The sequence below is a fragment of the Alligator mississippiensis genome, chromosome 2 (genome assembly GCF_030867095.1).
Source record: "Alligator mississippiensis isolate rAllMis1 chromosome 2, rAllMis1, whole genome shotgun sequence".
Lineage (NCBI taxonomy): Eukaryota > Metazoa > Chordata > Crocodylia > Alligatoridae > Alligator > Alligator mississippiensis.
The window spans coordinates 215,839,232-215,854,564 of record NC_081825.1 but is presented as its reverse complement, the minus strand read 5'-3'; the positions used below and the strand labels follow the sequence as shown (position 1 = coordinate 215,854,564).

The 15,333-nt window shown below is 41.6% G+C and overlaps 1 protein-coding gene across 5 annotated transcripts in view; it reads right to left on the bottom strand.

The window, feature by feature from the left end:
• Window positions 1–15,333, bottom strand: part of PPFIA1 (PTPRF interacting protein alpha 1) — a 106,477-nt gene that overhangs the window by 51,251 nt on the left and 39,893 nt on the right. For all 5 annotated transcript variants that reach the window (XM_059722741.1, XM_059722742.1, XM_059722739.1 and 2 more), the window contains exons 8-16: window positions 14,360–14,506; window positions 12,796–12,930; window positions 11,523–11,606; window positions 9,835–9,966; window positions 6,470–6,532; window positions 3,949–4,028; window positions 3,585–3,735; window positions 2,639–2,862; window positions 8–242 (exon numbers count right to left, since the gene is read on the bottom strand). In XM_059722741.1, the coding sequence (XP_059578724.1) occupies window positions 8–242; window positions 2,639–2,862; window positions 3,585–3,735; window positions 3,949–4,028; window positions 6,470–6,532; window positions 9,835–9,966; window positions 11,523–11,606; window positions 12,796–12,930; window positions 14,360–14,506 (1,251 nt within the window). The remainder of the gene's footprint in view (window positions 1–7; window positions 243–2,638; window positions 2,863–3,584; window positions 3,736–3,948; window positions 4,029–6,469; window positions 6,533–9,834; window positions 9,967–11,522; window positions 11,607–12,795; window positions 12,931–14,359; window positions 14,507–15,333) is intronic.

Here is a 15,333-nt window from a genome sequence, read left to right as displayed (position 1 = left end):
TACTTACCAGCGTCATGATACCTAGTCTGTCTACTTCCCGTGCTGGACTATGTGGAATCCGTCTTGGTGTGGAGCGACCACTGCCAGGAGGAGAGGAACCAGCAAGGGAACCGCCAGGAAAAGGAGCAGGAATGGAACTCATTGAACGAAATCGACCAAGGTTGTCCAGGCTCCCACTACCAACTCGGCTTTCAATTTCCTCGGCCCGCTGTTCTGTATTTTCCTTTTCTTCTTGTATCAATCTATAAAATGTTTAAAGACTGGATGTTTTATTCACTTCCAGGGTTAACTATTTCCTTGTGTAATAAGCTTTATGAAAAAACAATGCAAGATTCAAATAAACAGTCACATACAGAGAACAGGGTGGTGGAGAACGATTATTTTCTTTTTTTAAACCTGAGAAAAAATGAGACAGCTGCAACAAGGGAAAGAAATTGATATTCCAGAGGACAGTAATATGACAAAAAACAAATGTGACTGAGTAACAATAGTTTGCATAACTATCATTAGTACAACAGTGTTTTTAGGTTCTGCCAAATCAGTAACATTTCACTGGAGGCAACAACAGGGATTGCTGGCTTTTAGGAGAACAACAGTTTAAAGGAAGAACCCCCCAAATTTTTTTAGGCGTAACGAACTGGGATAAAGAAGGAAAGCTGACCACAGAAAGCTGTATAGAGCGACCATTTTTTTTAAATATATTGCAACACTTCAAATAAAAAAATCAATCAATCAATAAACAAACAAATAAATGCACTAAAAATAACCAAGCAATGGTTTAAAAAGAAAAGTCAGGCTTTGTGGCTAGCACAGCAGTTCTCAAATTTATTAGATTCAAAGCATTCTTCAGAAAATGCCAGCTCTTAAGTTTTCACTTGCTTTTTGACAACAGAAAGATAGAGCAATTCTTTCATTGCAAAAAAAAAATCAGACCACAACAGGTCAGCCTGCTTTTAACACTATGTATTCCCACTTAAAATCTCTGGGTTCATCACATTTGCACACCTAACCAAGATAACCTGTGTGGCATCCACGGTACCCTAAGTTGAGAATCACTGGGCTAGAACATCAGATTTCTTCTATAACAGAAAAAACAGCGCTAGAAAGGGCCTCAGGAAGTTATCTAATCCAGCCTCCTCTGCTCAAGGCAGGATCATCCCTTTCTAAACTATCCTACGCAAGAATCTGTTGAACCTGTTCTTAAGAACTTCAAGAACAAACCTTTGCACACAACAGCGAGGCATGGTGTCAGAAGCTTCAAAAACAATTTTTAACTTGCCATAGGTAAAGCAGAGGGATGAGAGCACTGGTAGTGTCCTATCACTGCAAGGACAGGAAGTAGTTGTTAAAATATGCTCAATATATCCAAGGAAGAAAACCAGGCTCCCTGCTAAAGGGGAAGGCAAAAATTCCCATAGTCCATGTCAATTCATGGACAAGTCTAACATCCCTCTATGAGCCACTTATTTGTAAAGTATTTCAATGGTCTTGGATGAAAAAAATTACATCCAAAGTATGTAACAACTATTATTCAACTAATATTTTACCATTTAGCTAAAACCTCAAGGTCATATTAAAGCTGCAGAAACCAGAGAAAACCCCTTTTCAGTATTACTCCATTATGTTCAATTACTTCATATCTTATAAAGGGGTCTACTCTTGACCCCTTTACAAAACTTTATAAAAACAGTAACAGTTGCTAGAGTTAAATGTCAGAGAACAGTCAGCCACACTGGGTGCATCTACATGTGCAATTAACATGACACAAACTCCGCAGCCGTTTGAACTGGAGTCCACCACTCCTGGGTGCGTCTACACGAGACCAGGACAGCAGCAATTTGAGCCATGGCAGAGCAGCCCTGGGCTGACAGGGGAAATGGCAAGTCAGCCCTGGGCTCTAGGTGGTAGAGGGGCTGGTAGGAGCCAGGGGTCTCGCCCATGGCTGCCTGGGCTGACCGGGCACAATTTGTCCCTGGCGGTGAACTTAATAATCTGCTATAAGATAGTATTGTCTCAGAGCAGAGTGTACTGAATTAATTAATTTACTGAACTCTAATACAGGAATACATGTAGACCAGGGATAGGCAACCCCTGACATAGGTGCCAGAGCATGACATGAGAAGGGATTTTGCTTGGCATATGTGCCTTGGGGTGGACAGTGGGGAAAGGGGCCGTGGCTACGCTGCCACAACATGGATAGGTCCCCTCACAGCTCCCCCGCCAGCATCTTATCAGTCAAGGTTGTGGGTGTTTTTGGCACTATGCTTCAAAACCATGGCCAACCCCTGGTATAGAGTGTGACACTTTACTGTGGAGCTAATTAGTCTACTCTGTGGGAAAGTGCACATGTAGATCCACTGAGCAGCAATTTAGTACACTTAAATTTAAATTAAGATTAAGCACCATACTCAGTTGCTAACAGCATCAGCGACTAATACAACCAGCACAACCGAAGTGGTCATTTTCATTTATATGCATCAAAACCATTCTACGAGTTTGGGCAAGTATTACCACTTATTTTTTTCCATCTCCACAAGAATATTAAAAGTGCAGAGGCTCAGTGCATGAGATCTTAAGAAATAAGAAATTAAGAAATTTAAGAAATTTAGCCTAATAGTAAATAGTAGGTAAACCATACCTAATCTCTTTGTTGATTGCATCCAATTGCTCTTGAAGCATCATGGCTAAAGTCTGAGCATCAGCCTGACCACTAGGTGACAAAAGATCGACTGAACTGAATATAGTTTCCCTGTCATCCTCACCATCCGACACATCAACTTCACTCTCAAATGCTTGTGCTACATTTGCCAACACGCTTGCTTGCTGTGCTCGTTCCCAGTCCTGTTCATTAAGGGTCTGAACCTGTGAAAAAAGGAGAGACTAAAAATCCAAATCTAATGAAGAGAAGGATTTACTATTTAATTTTCAAAATGTTAAAATTGATTAAAAAAAAGTAGTACAATTTCACTTACATGCTGCAGATATCCATCCAGATGGCAATATTTAAAGGACGGTAAAAGCAAAACCAATTCTTTAGAAAAACTTTGTACACCGACAGTAAGGAGTTACAAGCTTATTCACTTGTAGAACAAAAATGATCATCAGAAATATTTTCTAGCCAAATGTATCCCAAACAATTCTAACTAATTTAATCAGAATCAGACTCTTTAAGAACTGTTAAATGTTCTTCTGCTTCTTTCTGAACATACTAGACTATTAAATCCTATCACAAACTTTAAAAATGTACACAAATTAGAAAGAAAGTTTCAGACATTTTTCAAATTGTGAATTCAGGTTCTATCTTCTATTGCACTTTTTAAACAATCAATGATGTATCATGGGTTTTTTTTCCAGTTGCTTAATTACATTCTGAACACACTCGTAATTGTATAGTACTGTAGTAAAACAAAGAATCTAGTATAAGCAGAACATAACAAAGACTACTTTTTAATACACTGTATAACATCTTATGCAGCAGTCATTCAATACGTATTCCTACAGAATAAACTTCCTGCAGTTACCCAAGAGATCACTAAACTAAAACACAGTTTGCTGACAAAGCATTACTCTTAATGTACCATTACCTTTGAAGGTTCATCTCTGAGAGCAGCCAAACGCCCTTTCTGGGGACGTCTCAACACTGATGAGGTGTTATAGGGATCTGTATGACTGTCGGTCACAGATGAAGGTGGCATTGGATATCTGAAATCTGGTACACTACCCAAATGTTGCCGGCTAAAACATGAACAAAAGGTTCTTTTAGAGATGAGAGAAAGACTAGCCCCGAGTCCTCAGTTTTAAATTTTAGAAGGTAATACTGTAACTAGGAAAAAAAGTTCTTTATGAATGCACCTTATAACAGCTTTTCCAATTCATTCTCTATTTATTATCATTAAAGTTTAGAAAAGCTGAATATAGTGAAATAATACTCTTATCAAATGGCTCTACCTATGATGAAGGGAAGTGGCTCTGATTCTCATTTGGTCATTTTCCATCCTCATTGTTTCAATATTTAGTACCAACTGATCCTGCAAATAGAAGAAAAGAAAGTCGTCATGAAAGTTTGTATGAAACAGCTATGCCATTACATTAATTTAGAAAAAAAATGCATCTTAAAGTCCCTAAGAACTTTTCACAAAGTTCAATGATTACATTTTCAATGCCTCAGACTCTGCTCCTCAATGAAGCGTTATCTCTGAAAACTTCTTATATTCTTAGTGGCAACCCATTACATCACCACCATTAGTCAACCAACAACAGAAACATTATCTGAAGAGGTGGGATAACCAAGACGTCTTTATATGATTACTCTAGGTACTTTTTGTTTATTTACTTAAGCTGAAACTGCTGAATAAGATGTGATCCGCACGTAATTTGCATTTTGCTTAGATCAGGGTGTCAAACGCATATGGCCCTATGAGTCAGATTCATAGATTGTTAAGGGCTGGAAGGGACCTTGTAGATCATTGGGTCCAGTCCCCCTGCACTAGGCAGGAAAAGACAACTGGGGTCAAGTGACTCCAGCGAGGTGACTGTCCACTCTCCTTTTGAAGATTTCCAGGGTAGGTGACTATACCACCTCTGCAGGAAGTTTATTCCATAGTCTGGACACCCTGACTGTGAAGGAGTTTTTCCTGGAACTGAGCCTGAAGCGGCTCTCCAGGAGTTTATATTCATTGCTCCTGGTCTTTACCGGGGTACCCTGGTAAACAGCCATTCACTGACTTCTTGATGTACTCCCCTGATGTAGTGGTAAGCCACTACCAAGTCCTCTCTTCTGTAGGCTTAAGATGCCCAAGTCCCTCAGCCTCTCCTTGTATGGCTTGTCTTGGAAATCTCTGATCATATGGGTGGCTCTTCTCCGGACCATCTCAAGTTTTTCCACATCCTTGTTGAAGTGCAGCACCCATAACTGGATGCAGTAATCCAGCTGCAGTCTTACCAGTGCGGAGTATAGTGGGAGTATCAGTTCCTTAGCTTTGCATGAGATGTAACGGTTAATGCATGCCAACGTGTTATATGCCCTGCTGGCCACAGCATCATGCTGCCAGCGTGATGGTTGATCAGATAAGTGTCCCTAAGCCTGTCTGCAAGCTGCACCAAAACAAACCCCCCATGAAATGGCCACAGCGTCATGTCTAGTCCACGCGTTGTGCAGCCAGTCCATCCCTGTGCACCATGTGCAGCGTGCACTGGCCCCAGGGCTCACTGTGCACAAGGCACAAGAGGTTCAGGGTACGGGTTGCATGGTGTCCTGGACCATCTGCCTGTGCTGTCTGCAGCGCAAGCACTGTGGAATCCAGCCCACAAACCACATGCAGTGCCAAGACTGGCACATCGGGTTGGTCCAGTGACCCACAGACCAGATTATACAGCTTCATGGGCTGGATACCATGCCTGTACTGACTGGTTCTTTATTATTCAAGAAAATCCCATGCTCCTGGGAAATTCTCTGTATGTAGGCCCAGGACATGGGAAGACTGTAAAACCCAGGTCCAATTTTCATAGATACCATCTCTGACAAACACCTGAAACTCTGAGAGATGCCATATGTCCTTCAACACAGGGCCTTTGCAGGGACTCTTCATCTCCCCAGCTCCAAAGTCACAACTCTAAGACCAGCTTTCGAGGGAGGTCTGCTGAGGCCCAGGAAGCTGCAGGACAAGAGACTTGAGGTATCTTGCCTAGGAGGACCCTGAGAAAAGTTCTGTCATCCCACAGGACCCGTGCGCCAGATCCTTCAAAAACTGGATGTGCAACCCAGTTACACATCATTTTCTGACATCCCTGGCTTGCAGACACCCTGGGATCAGGGAACCTCTCTCAGACCCCGGCACACTGGGACCTTAAAAAAAATAAAATAAAAAACAAACAAGTGTGCAGGTAGGCTGCATGTGAGCTTTTCTAACATCAGAGTGCACGGGGCTGGTCCCAGTGAGATTATGGGCCTGGGACTCACAATCTGTGGATGGCCACTACCAGCTAGAGTCTCAAACTAGCTCTGGTGTGGTCCCAGGCTCAGACCAACTCCTAGCTGATGGTCAGTCACAGCTCCAGGACCACACTGTTTCCTATATAGCCGTGGGCACCCAGCTATCAACTTGCCAATGCAGAGGGAGCCCAGGATCATGATCCCAGGTGCCGCTTGCACTGACAAGCAGTTTGGACCTGATCCCCAATCACAAAAATCGCATGTTCTACCATGCAAGTAGAACCTAAGTGCCTAAGGTTCTAAGTGCCTAAGTAGTTGCTGGGAGGTGGAGAAAGGGGACTGACAGATGGACAATGGGACTGAGTCCCTGGCCTGAAAAGAGGAATTAATAATAACAATAATAATGCCCCAAGAAATCCAGACTGTTTAAACAGCATGCTATACAAAACTAGAAAGTTAAATGCGAGACAACCTCACATCCTATACCAATATGTTCCAGTGAAATAGTTACACTTTGATATGAAAATTTAATAGTACCTTTTCATGTTGAAGTTCATCTATTTGTTTCTTTGCATTTTCAATATCTCGAAGAAGAGAGTTCTAAAATAAAATGTATTGAATGAGTTAGGTTACTGTTAAGTCATAACAAATTTATAAGGATTAAGAATAGTTAAATTCTGAAAAATGACTAATGTCTGCTTTATAAGAAGTGACTGCAACAGCTTGAGTCTCATCTACTGAAACAAATGCATTTATCATACTTAGCACTGTTATGCACTTACTAAAGCCAAAAGATTCAGCATCCTGAATCTGTGCTCCAATAACAGACTAAATTACTAATGATACAAATGAACAAAACATAACTCAATCAATTAAAGGACTGCTGCACTGTGACAGATGTATGGCCATTCTTTATTATTAGATGCTTTTTATACCAATTTTGTCTCTGATGTGCTTACTGATACTATAATCTTGCAGAAATACTCCGTATAGTATTTTTAGCACAGTGCTGTTATATGCATCATCACCAGGGATCCAGGCTGTGGCTTGGGAATGAGGGGCAGTGGCAGGGAACCGGCATATCAAGGTTGCTCAGGGGAACAGCCGCAACTGGATTCACATTCTGGTGAGCAAGAGGGGCAGGGGGAGCTCCAATTTTCCATAATAAAAAAAAAAGTACAAACCCCCAAATCAAATGCCAAAATATAAGTATTTAGAATGTATTTTCTTATAATGATTGAGGCACTGATAGGCTTCCAACTGCTTGAAAATTGTAAATATTTTGTAAACATTGTGTTAAAAATGCATCAATATAATGCACGCGTGCACACACACACACGGTGTTTCATTTTAAATTGTGAAAAAAAACACAAATTTGGGGGGTTTAAATCAGAGAATCTGGGATTTTTAAACAGAGAAAACCAAGATCCCTCACATAATACGTTACTGAGAAACTGTAATATACACACACATTTCTATTTTATAACTAGGTAGTGCAGTCTCTCTGCTTAAATTCTCCCCATACTCAGATTTCTAATTCATTTGACAGCTACAAAGTAACCCTCACAAAATCTTTTTAATTCCATTCTGGGAAAACAGAAGCTTTCTAATAACCATCTAAGATCCTGGTTTTCTCTGTGGTCACAATGGTAGAAGGTGACAGTGGGGGAGGGGGAAGGAGAGCCTAGGTGATGTACTGGGGGGGGGAGAATGGGGAGGCAAGTGCCCCCTCCCAGATTTCTACACCCACAGATGGCACTGGGCTGCAGGCTGGATGGAGCCACCTCCACAGCCCAGCAGGTGGGATGCAGGGCAGGAGAGCAGAGTGGGGCTGCATGACTTCTTGCTGCTGCTGCTCCTGGGAATCCTGCACCAGTTGCATCTCCAGCAGTGCAAGGAATAATAGACTGGCAGGCACAGGCATAAAAAATTATTTGGGTTGGCTGAGTGCATGCACGTGTCGTGTCCGTCGTATGTCCCGTCCCCGTGTCCCCCCGGCAGGTAAGTCTGTAGGGGAAGAGGCGTGTGTGGAGCAGGGGGCAGATCAAGGCCCCCCGCACTGAGGGAGAGGGAGGAAGGGGGCAGGGGCAGGGATGAATGGGGCTGTGGCTAGGCCAGGTGGTGGGACAATTCAAGCCTGGGCGGCTCATCCAGCGGTGCACAGGGCCTTTTGCCACTGTGTGTACCCCAGTGACAGCCTGGGAGGCACGTGCCCCCGATCTGTGCGCAGGGCAGAGATGGCTGCTGCTGTGCTTTGCACCCCACTGCAGCTGACCCAGGAGTGGCACAATGCCACGTGCGAGGTGTGCACAGCGGCAGGAGCCCCCCACCGCACCCCTGGACGAGCCACTCGGGCTCCAGTTGTCCCATCACACGGCCCGACCTGGGCCCCATTCACCCCAGCCCCTGCCTTGTTCCCTCCCTCACTGCTGGGGCCGTGATCTGTCCTGCACCCCACCATCTCCTTCACAGAGTAGACTGGTACTTGCCTACTGTGCTGGGTAGCTAGTCATTCACATGCCAGGCTGCAATCCTGGCTGTGTGCATGCCCCTCCCCACTGCAGCTGGTCAGAGCCTGCAGCCCGGCTGCCTTGCAGCTCTACGTGCTGCCCCCATTTGGGGGAGCTAAGCCCTGTTAGCTCCGGCCTTCCAGCACCTATGTTGGCAGGGGGGCAACACTGACCTCACTTCCTTCCACTGTCAGCCCCTCTTGCATAGGGCTGCGGCTGTACCCTGCAGCCATGGCCTGGCTGCCTCTCCCCTCAGGCTGCAGCTGTACCCCAGAATGGAGGTAGGGTGGGGGGCAGCAGTGTCCAAGTCATGCAATAAACAATGTCCAGGTCATGCAATAAAAGCATAAATAGTATATGGACCCTGGGACTTTGAAGAAAGCTACTTAAAAATTTCAGTATAAATTCCCCCAGGTAATCACCCCAAGCTAAAAAGACTAGAAAACTGCATACTTGAGTGAAAGTAAACTGAAATTAGTATCAGAGAAAGAGAAAGCACTTCTTTGGTGAAAGAATCCTTCATGGAACACACAAAACACCCTTTGGAAGAGAAAACCATGGACAGCTAAATATGAAAGTGAACAAGTACGTCTAAGGTCCTGCAAACTGCACAATACCCATCTGGAAAATGAACCAACTTAGCAGGGGAAAGGCCAGGATATTGAGCGGGGTCTCAAGTTGCAATAAATGGCTATGGAAATAAACCTACACATCCTCATAATCATAGTAAAGTAAGAAGTAAAGGGGTCCTGCTGACAAGATTACCATCATGTCAGGGCAGCTAGAATCTGGAACCAACTTCCAAGAGAAGTGGTGCAGGCTCCTACCCTGGAGGTCTTTAATAGGAGGTTGGATGAACACCTTGCCTGGGTCGTTTGACCCCAGTACTCTTTCCTGCCATGGCAGGGGGTCGGACTTGATGATCTGCTCAGGTCCCTTCCGACCCTACCAACTATGAAACTATGATCCGGAAATAACCAGGACTAGGTAAAAAATATTAGCAGGGAGACAGATTTCAAATACATTTTCACTGTAAGTTCTGGTCATGGCTCTTCAACAAACTTACTGTATGACCCTGAGCACGTTCAGTTTTACGGTAGGGAACAAAAAACGTTCGTGGGCAAGCACTCAGAATGTTTTGCCTTAAGAATTATGTTCATGACATACAATTTGTCATAATAACAGTTCAAGAAAACCAAGAGCTTTTTTGAAATCCATTAAAAAAAAAAAAAAAGTCATGCCAACAGTATAACAGTATCTCTAAATGGATGTTATTCATCAGTAAAGGATTAATTAAGGACTATTCAATTAATGTTGTATAATGCCATATCAGGATATGACTAATCAATTACATTTGAACAGTCTTCTTGAACATGTTAAATTAAGTTCTACCTTATCTTCCAAGGCAGCCATCCTTTCCTTCAGATGAAGCTGAAGTCTCTCATTGGATTCAGATAAAAGCTTGTCAACTGTATCTGATAAGCGTTTATTATGTTCTTCATTCATCTTCTCTCTTTGTCTAGCCTGAATTATTCAGGAAAGATTGACAGTTTTGTTAGAATAAAACTTGCTGTAATCTGTCCCAAAAATTATCTTAAGAGCATCGCACAGGAAAATCTGCCAAGTTGTAAAAACCTTGAGCTACATTAACTCTCACTTACTCATGTCTTCAAAACCTAGATACCGAGGTACCCCAAGACATGCTGGGACATTAAAAGAGCTTTAGCTAATCAGAAGTACTAAATCCATAGCATTTTAAACCCAGGTTTATGGTCTGATGACTGAGCGGATTTCAAAGCTGAGAGAGTCAACACCACCCATTTACATTCTTCCGGCTAATTTTCCACCATTTACAGGGTCTAGACCAGTGATTCTTAACCAGGGTGCAGTAACACCCTGGGATGCCACAAAATCCTTCCAAGGGTACCATGGGGTGCCTCAGTGTTAGCACTGTTAGGAGAGCAAACACGATTTACAAGATACCCAGAAATTTCAAAGAGGAATCCAAATTCAAACAGGAGTTTCAAATAGGTCCCACACTGGCCAGCTGACTTCAGCAGCGCATCAGCAGCAAGTGGTTTTCACCATGCCTATGCTTGGTGGTGTCCCCCATACCACCATCACTTCTCTCAGCTCCCCAACACCCCAGCTATGACACAGGTATAGCTTCCAAGCTGAGAGAAGATGTATGGGGACCAGGTACCTGCAAACTCTACGCTGCCACTTCTCTCTGCTGCTGCAATATGGTCACAACTAGAAGCTGCCCCCGCACTACAGCTGGAGGGGAGGTGTTTGGGGAGGAGAAGCAGCAGCAGCGTAGGCATAGTCTTCAGACACCTAATCCCAGCACAGTTTCCCACTGGCCTGAAGTTGCACCCACACTGCAGCCAAGGAGTGGGGGCTGGAAGAAGCAACAGTGATGTGGATGCAGCTCCCAGATGCCTGGCCCCAGCATGGAAAGACCTCACTGCTGATGTACCACAAACCACCTGGCCCATGTCAGACTGGAACCATGACAGCAGAGAAGCAGCAATGGTACAGGCACAGCTGGAAGCTGCCTGATTTACACAGCTGCTCATTGCCTGGTTCTGGTGTAGGTTCCTGCTCTAGAGGATGTTATTATACCTAATCATTAAAGGAAGTGTAATAAATTGGCTCCTTCAAACTTTTATTTCAAATTCTAGCTGGGAACTCAAACCTGAAGATTTAAATTTAAGATTTAATTTAAGAAGAACAAGTAATTGGATCTCCAAGCAACCATAACCTTTGGTCTGCAGGCCATAGGTTGCTGACCCTGAACTAACCCATGGAGCCAGTGGACTTCTGCAGCATTACAGCAATGACGCTTTGCCCAGGCGGCAGGGATAAGTGGTAGCACTGCAAATGGAGCAATGGCTGTAACAATTAAGTGCCCCCCACCCTCCACAAAATGTTACTGATCACTGGCATAAACATTTAGTCCTATATTAGAGTTTGGATATATGAGCAAGGTAGCTCTCCCAAGAACACAGCACTAAGCTGCCATGCAGACATGGAATCAGAGCTTGATTTTTTTATACCAAAAACATGTAGATAAATACCCTTTGCAATTCCTGATTCTTTTCCTCCAGTTGTGCTTCCATCTGCCTTAACCGCTCTTCAATGTTGCCATGCCTTTCCTCTGCCTGCCAATTTGAAAACAAACTAGAACTACTATTCAAAAGTCATTAACAGTATAATGAAAACTGATGCACTAGCAACAAGCATAACATGCTCTGCGCAAACAGCTATATTTTGTTCATATAAAGTGCGAAGCCTATTAATGACTGCCAGGACCTAATGAGGCTCCATACATTAAGATGGAGAGTAGTTAATCCTCATTAGTATTTAATTGTTCAGCTGTCACTGGCAACCAATTTCTCACTATGAAAATTTGCATTCTCACCTCCACCAATGCAAAATATTTATAAATGCGTTGACATTGTTTCCTCTCTACTCTCATCACCATTGCCTTCGTTAGAAATTAAAAAAGCAGAAAGCAGCAAGCAGACAAGGACTGATGTACAAATTCTACCTTCCTAAGCTTGGAGTTAAGTTCCAACAGTTTAGCCTCTTTAGCAGCAGAGTTTCCAGAAGACAAAAGGTCAGACTACAAAAGCCAATAAGGAACAGGAAAAACAGAAAAATGAAACCAAGACTTGAAAAGCACTTGAGATTCATTTGCAACAGCTAGACATATTTGCTGTAAGTTACTTTTCAACCTGCAGCCATTTAAGGACTTAAAATGGAAGCTGAGATTTGACTATGCATTTATTGTCACCTTAATCTACATTTAGTTCAAAAAGAGAGGAAGAAGACTATCCTCTTCCTATTCAAGATAACTTAATATTTGTATTAAAGAACTCTGCAATTTTTATTTTTTTATTTTTATTTTTTAGCTATTCCTACTAAAGCAGTTCTAAAATATAGCAAGAGACAGCAGGAAGAAAAGAGGCACTTCAACACACAAAGCTGATACAGGAATTGCACAAGCTAACTTCATACCACAAATACAGAAACGGTAAGTCACTTAAATGTAAAGGGTTATATTAGATTATTAAAATGGTAGGAAAGAAAGCATGAAAACAGAAAATACTGACACAGTTGGGATAAACAGAGAGAACAACAAGAATAAAAGATTTGACAACAGCATTCCTGTAGTTGGAGTAAGTTAGAAAATACTCTTACAATGCTCAGACAAGGTTCTTTGGGTGAATCTGATATCTTTTATTAGAAGATATCAGATTCACCCAAAGAACCTTGTCTGCCTATGTCCTTAGACCAACATGGCTACCAGCTACACCCCTCTTACAATGCTCTGTATTACTGGCCCACCTTTGAAAGTGCTGCAACTCTCTGTGCCAGTTCAGCTTCCACCTCAGGCAAAGTTTCAGCTTTTCTCAAAGTCTGCTGCAACTTCTGTTCAGCCAGTTCCAGCCGTTCTTGTAACTGCCTGTTTTTATCTTCACTCTAAAAAGAATTGCAACAAGCACCATTTGCTACTAAAGTGAAAACTAAAATTTGTTCATCAAATATTGAGACAGTAAACGTGCACTTATACAACTGGATTTATTATTTACGTAAAATAATTTTTCAGCACAGGTTTCACTCTCCCACGAAAGAGTAAAAGTGCTGCTAAACCTGAGCAAAGCAGGTTTTCCCCCACAACATTTAAAAAATAAAAAGTTGTCATACAAGCATTTTCCCACAGCACTAGAAACTCAATTCCTGGATCAACACAGCCACAGAATAGAGGACTTGGTAGTGACCAATATCATTGTATTGAGATTTGCCATTAGAAAAGGAAATAAATTCCTTCATTATAAGTGAAAAAATACAGGCCAGTGCTAAAAGTTAACACTTAGTTTATGAAAAGTTAAAAATAAATGTAACCAGCATTTTAAGGGTTAAGCTACTCTTATCGACTTAGTATTGACTTCTTTTCTTTCAGTTAAGAAATGACTGGCTTATAACCAATCCAAGTTCATGTAACCATATAAAGTATCAGAAATAAGCCATTTTTCCCCAATAAAATAAAGTAGCTCTTAACATTAGTTAAATGTAAAAGGCTCTCATAAACACTACCACCTGCTATTAAAAGCAGTAAAACAGTGAAGCTTACGCTCATCATGTTGTAATCAAGCCTCCACTTTCCTGGTAGATTCTCAATACTTTGTGTTTCATTCACCAGCCTCTTTCCCTTCCAGAACCTTAGAAACAACCAGATGTCCATCCTACTGTCCCTCAGATCTGTGGCTCTAGCCGTCAGTCAACTACATGTGCATATGTTCTGCCCCAACTCTCCTGAAGGTTTTCTAAGGTTCATAAAATGAAGTTATAAACAGATTTCACAAATTTTGGGGAGAAAACTGAGGCAGTCACACAGACAGCAGAGGCTGGTAGGGGCCCTACACCAGAAAATAGGGATTCATACAATTATGATGGGTGTCACGAGTACAAAAGTAGAGCTGAACAGCAGGTTCAGTCAGTGAAACTGTTTAACTGGGAATGGTTGAGTAGCAGCAATTCTTCCTTACTCCCATGTCCTGTTAAATTTCAAAACACATTTGTAAATAATAGAGAACACAGTTGTTCCATCAGGCCAGAGGGTTCAAGTTGAAGTACTGAAAGTATATGAAACAGAGGGAACAGATAAGGGCAGAGGATTCCTATGAGATATTTAAAAAACTTTTATAAATACTGATCAACACGTAGCGAAGCATCTCTCCTCTTCCCTTGTATTTTACTCCATTACCCATCATTTTATACACATTCCAAAATACATAGTTCTCACCCATCACATACAAGTAAAGGCATAAATGAGGGGAGCACTATATCGATTATTAGCCTATTAAAATATAAAGTTTGTTCCATTTGGTATGTACATAGATAAGGTTACCTGTCGGTGCATAGAGTCTTTAGTAGCAATTTCGTTTTCAAGTTTATCATTGAGGTCATGCACAGATGTAGTTTCACGCTGTGCGGCGAGGTAGCGTTTTTCAAGAGTTGTAATTCTTTCTTCCATATCTTCCTTTTGGGCCATAGCCTACATTATCAAAAACATTGGTCAGAATCAAAAAAATTACATTCAGTTAATCAAATATGAATTACTTGTTTCATAATCTAAGCTGAAAACACGTCACGCAGAAATGATAAAATGTATCAGCACTGAAACATTTACTTAAAAGTATGTTGCTATTAAATTATGAAATTTACTTTAAATCATACATGTTACTAGAACAAAATCAAATAGCTTTATAGGATATTGCTGATCCAGCAGTGTTTCACTTGGGTATCAATGTCTTTAGTAACACATTCTGAAACATTTTAAAATCTAGCTTTAAAACACATTAATTTTGCATTTTGGGAGCTAGATCTAAATCCTGATTCTAAATCCTGTCCAGTGTTGATAATTAGGAGGATTCTTCTTGTTTTCTTCCTGGCTGGAAAAAAATATTAGACCTTTTGGAAAATGTCCACACAGGTCAGTCAATTAGCAGCCAGCGCTCAAGTCACTTAAAAAAAATGAAGCTACCACCATTTGAGGGCACACAACTGAAATAACGTTCTTTAAAGAACTTTAGTAGTCATACAGGAACTCAACAAATAGTCTGGGATGTAAATGATTACAGTAAGCGTTTTAAAAAAAAAATTGTGGGCTGTGGAATGATACTGAAGAAAGAAAGACTCAGCTATTATTTAAAAGATCTAGGTAATTATATAGTTTAAATATGAAAATAAAAATATCACAAGTGCATGGGTTTTGTTTTTTTTTAATAAATCAATTGGTTAAGGATTATATCATAAATTATTTTTTCTACTCTTGATTCATATTTCAAACCACAAAGTAGTCTGCTTAAAAAACAAGATGTA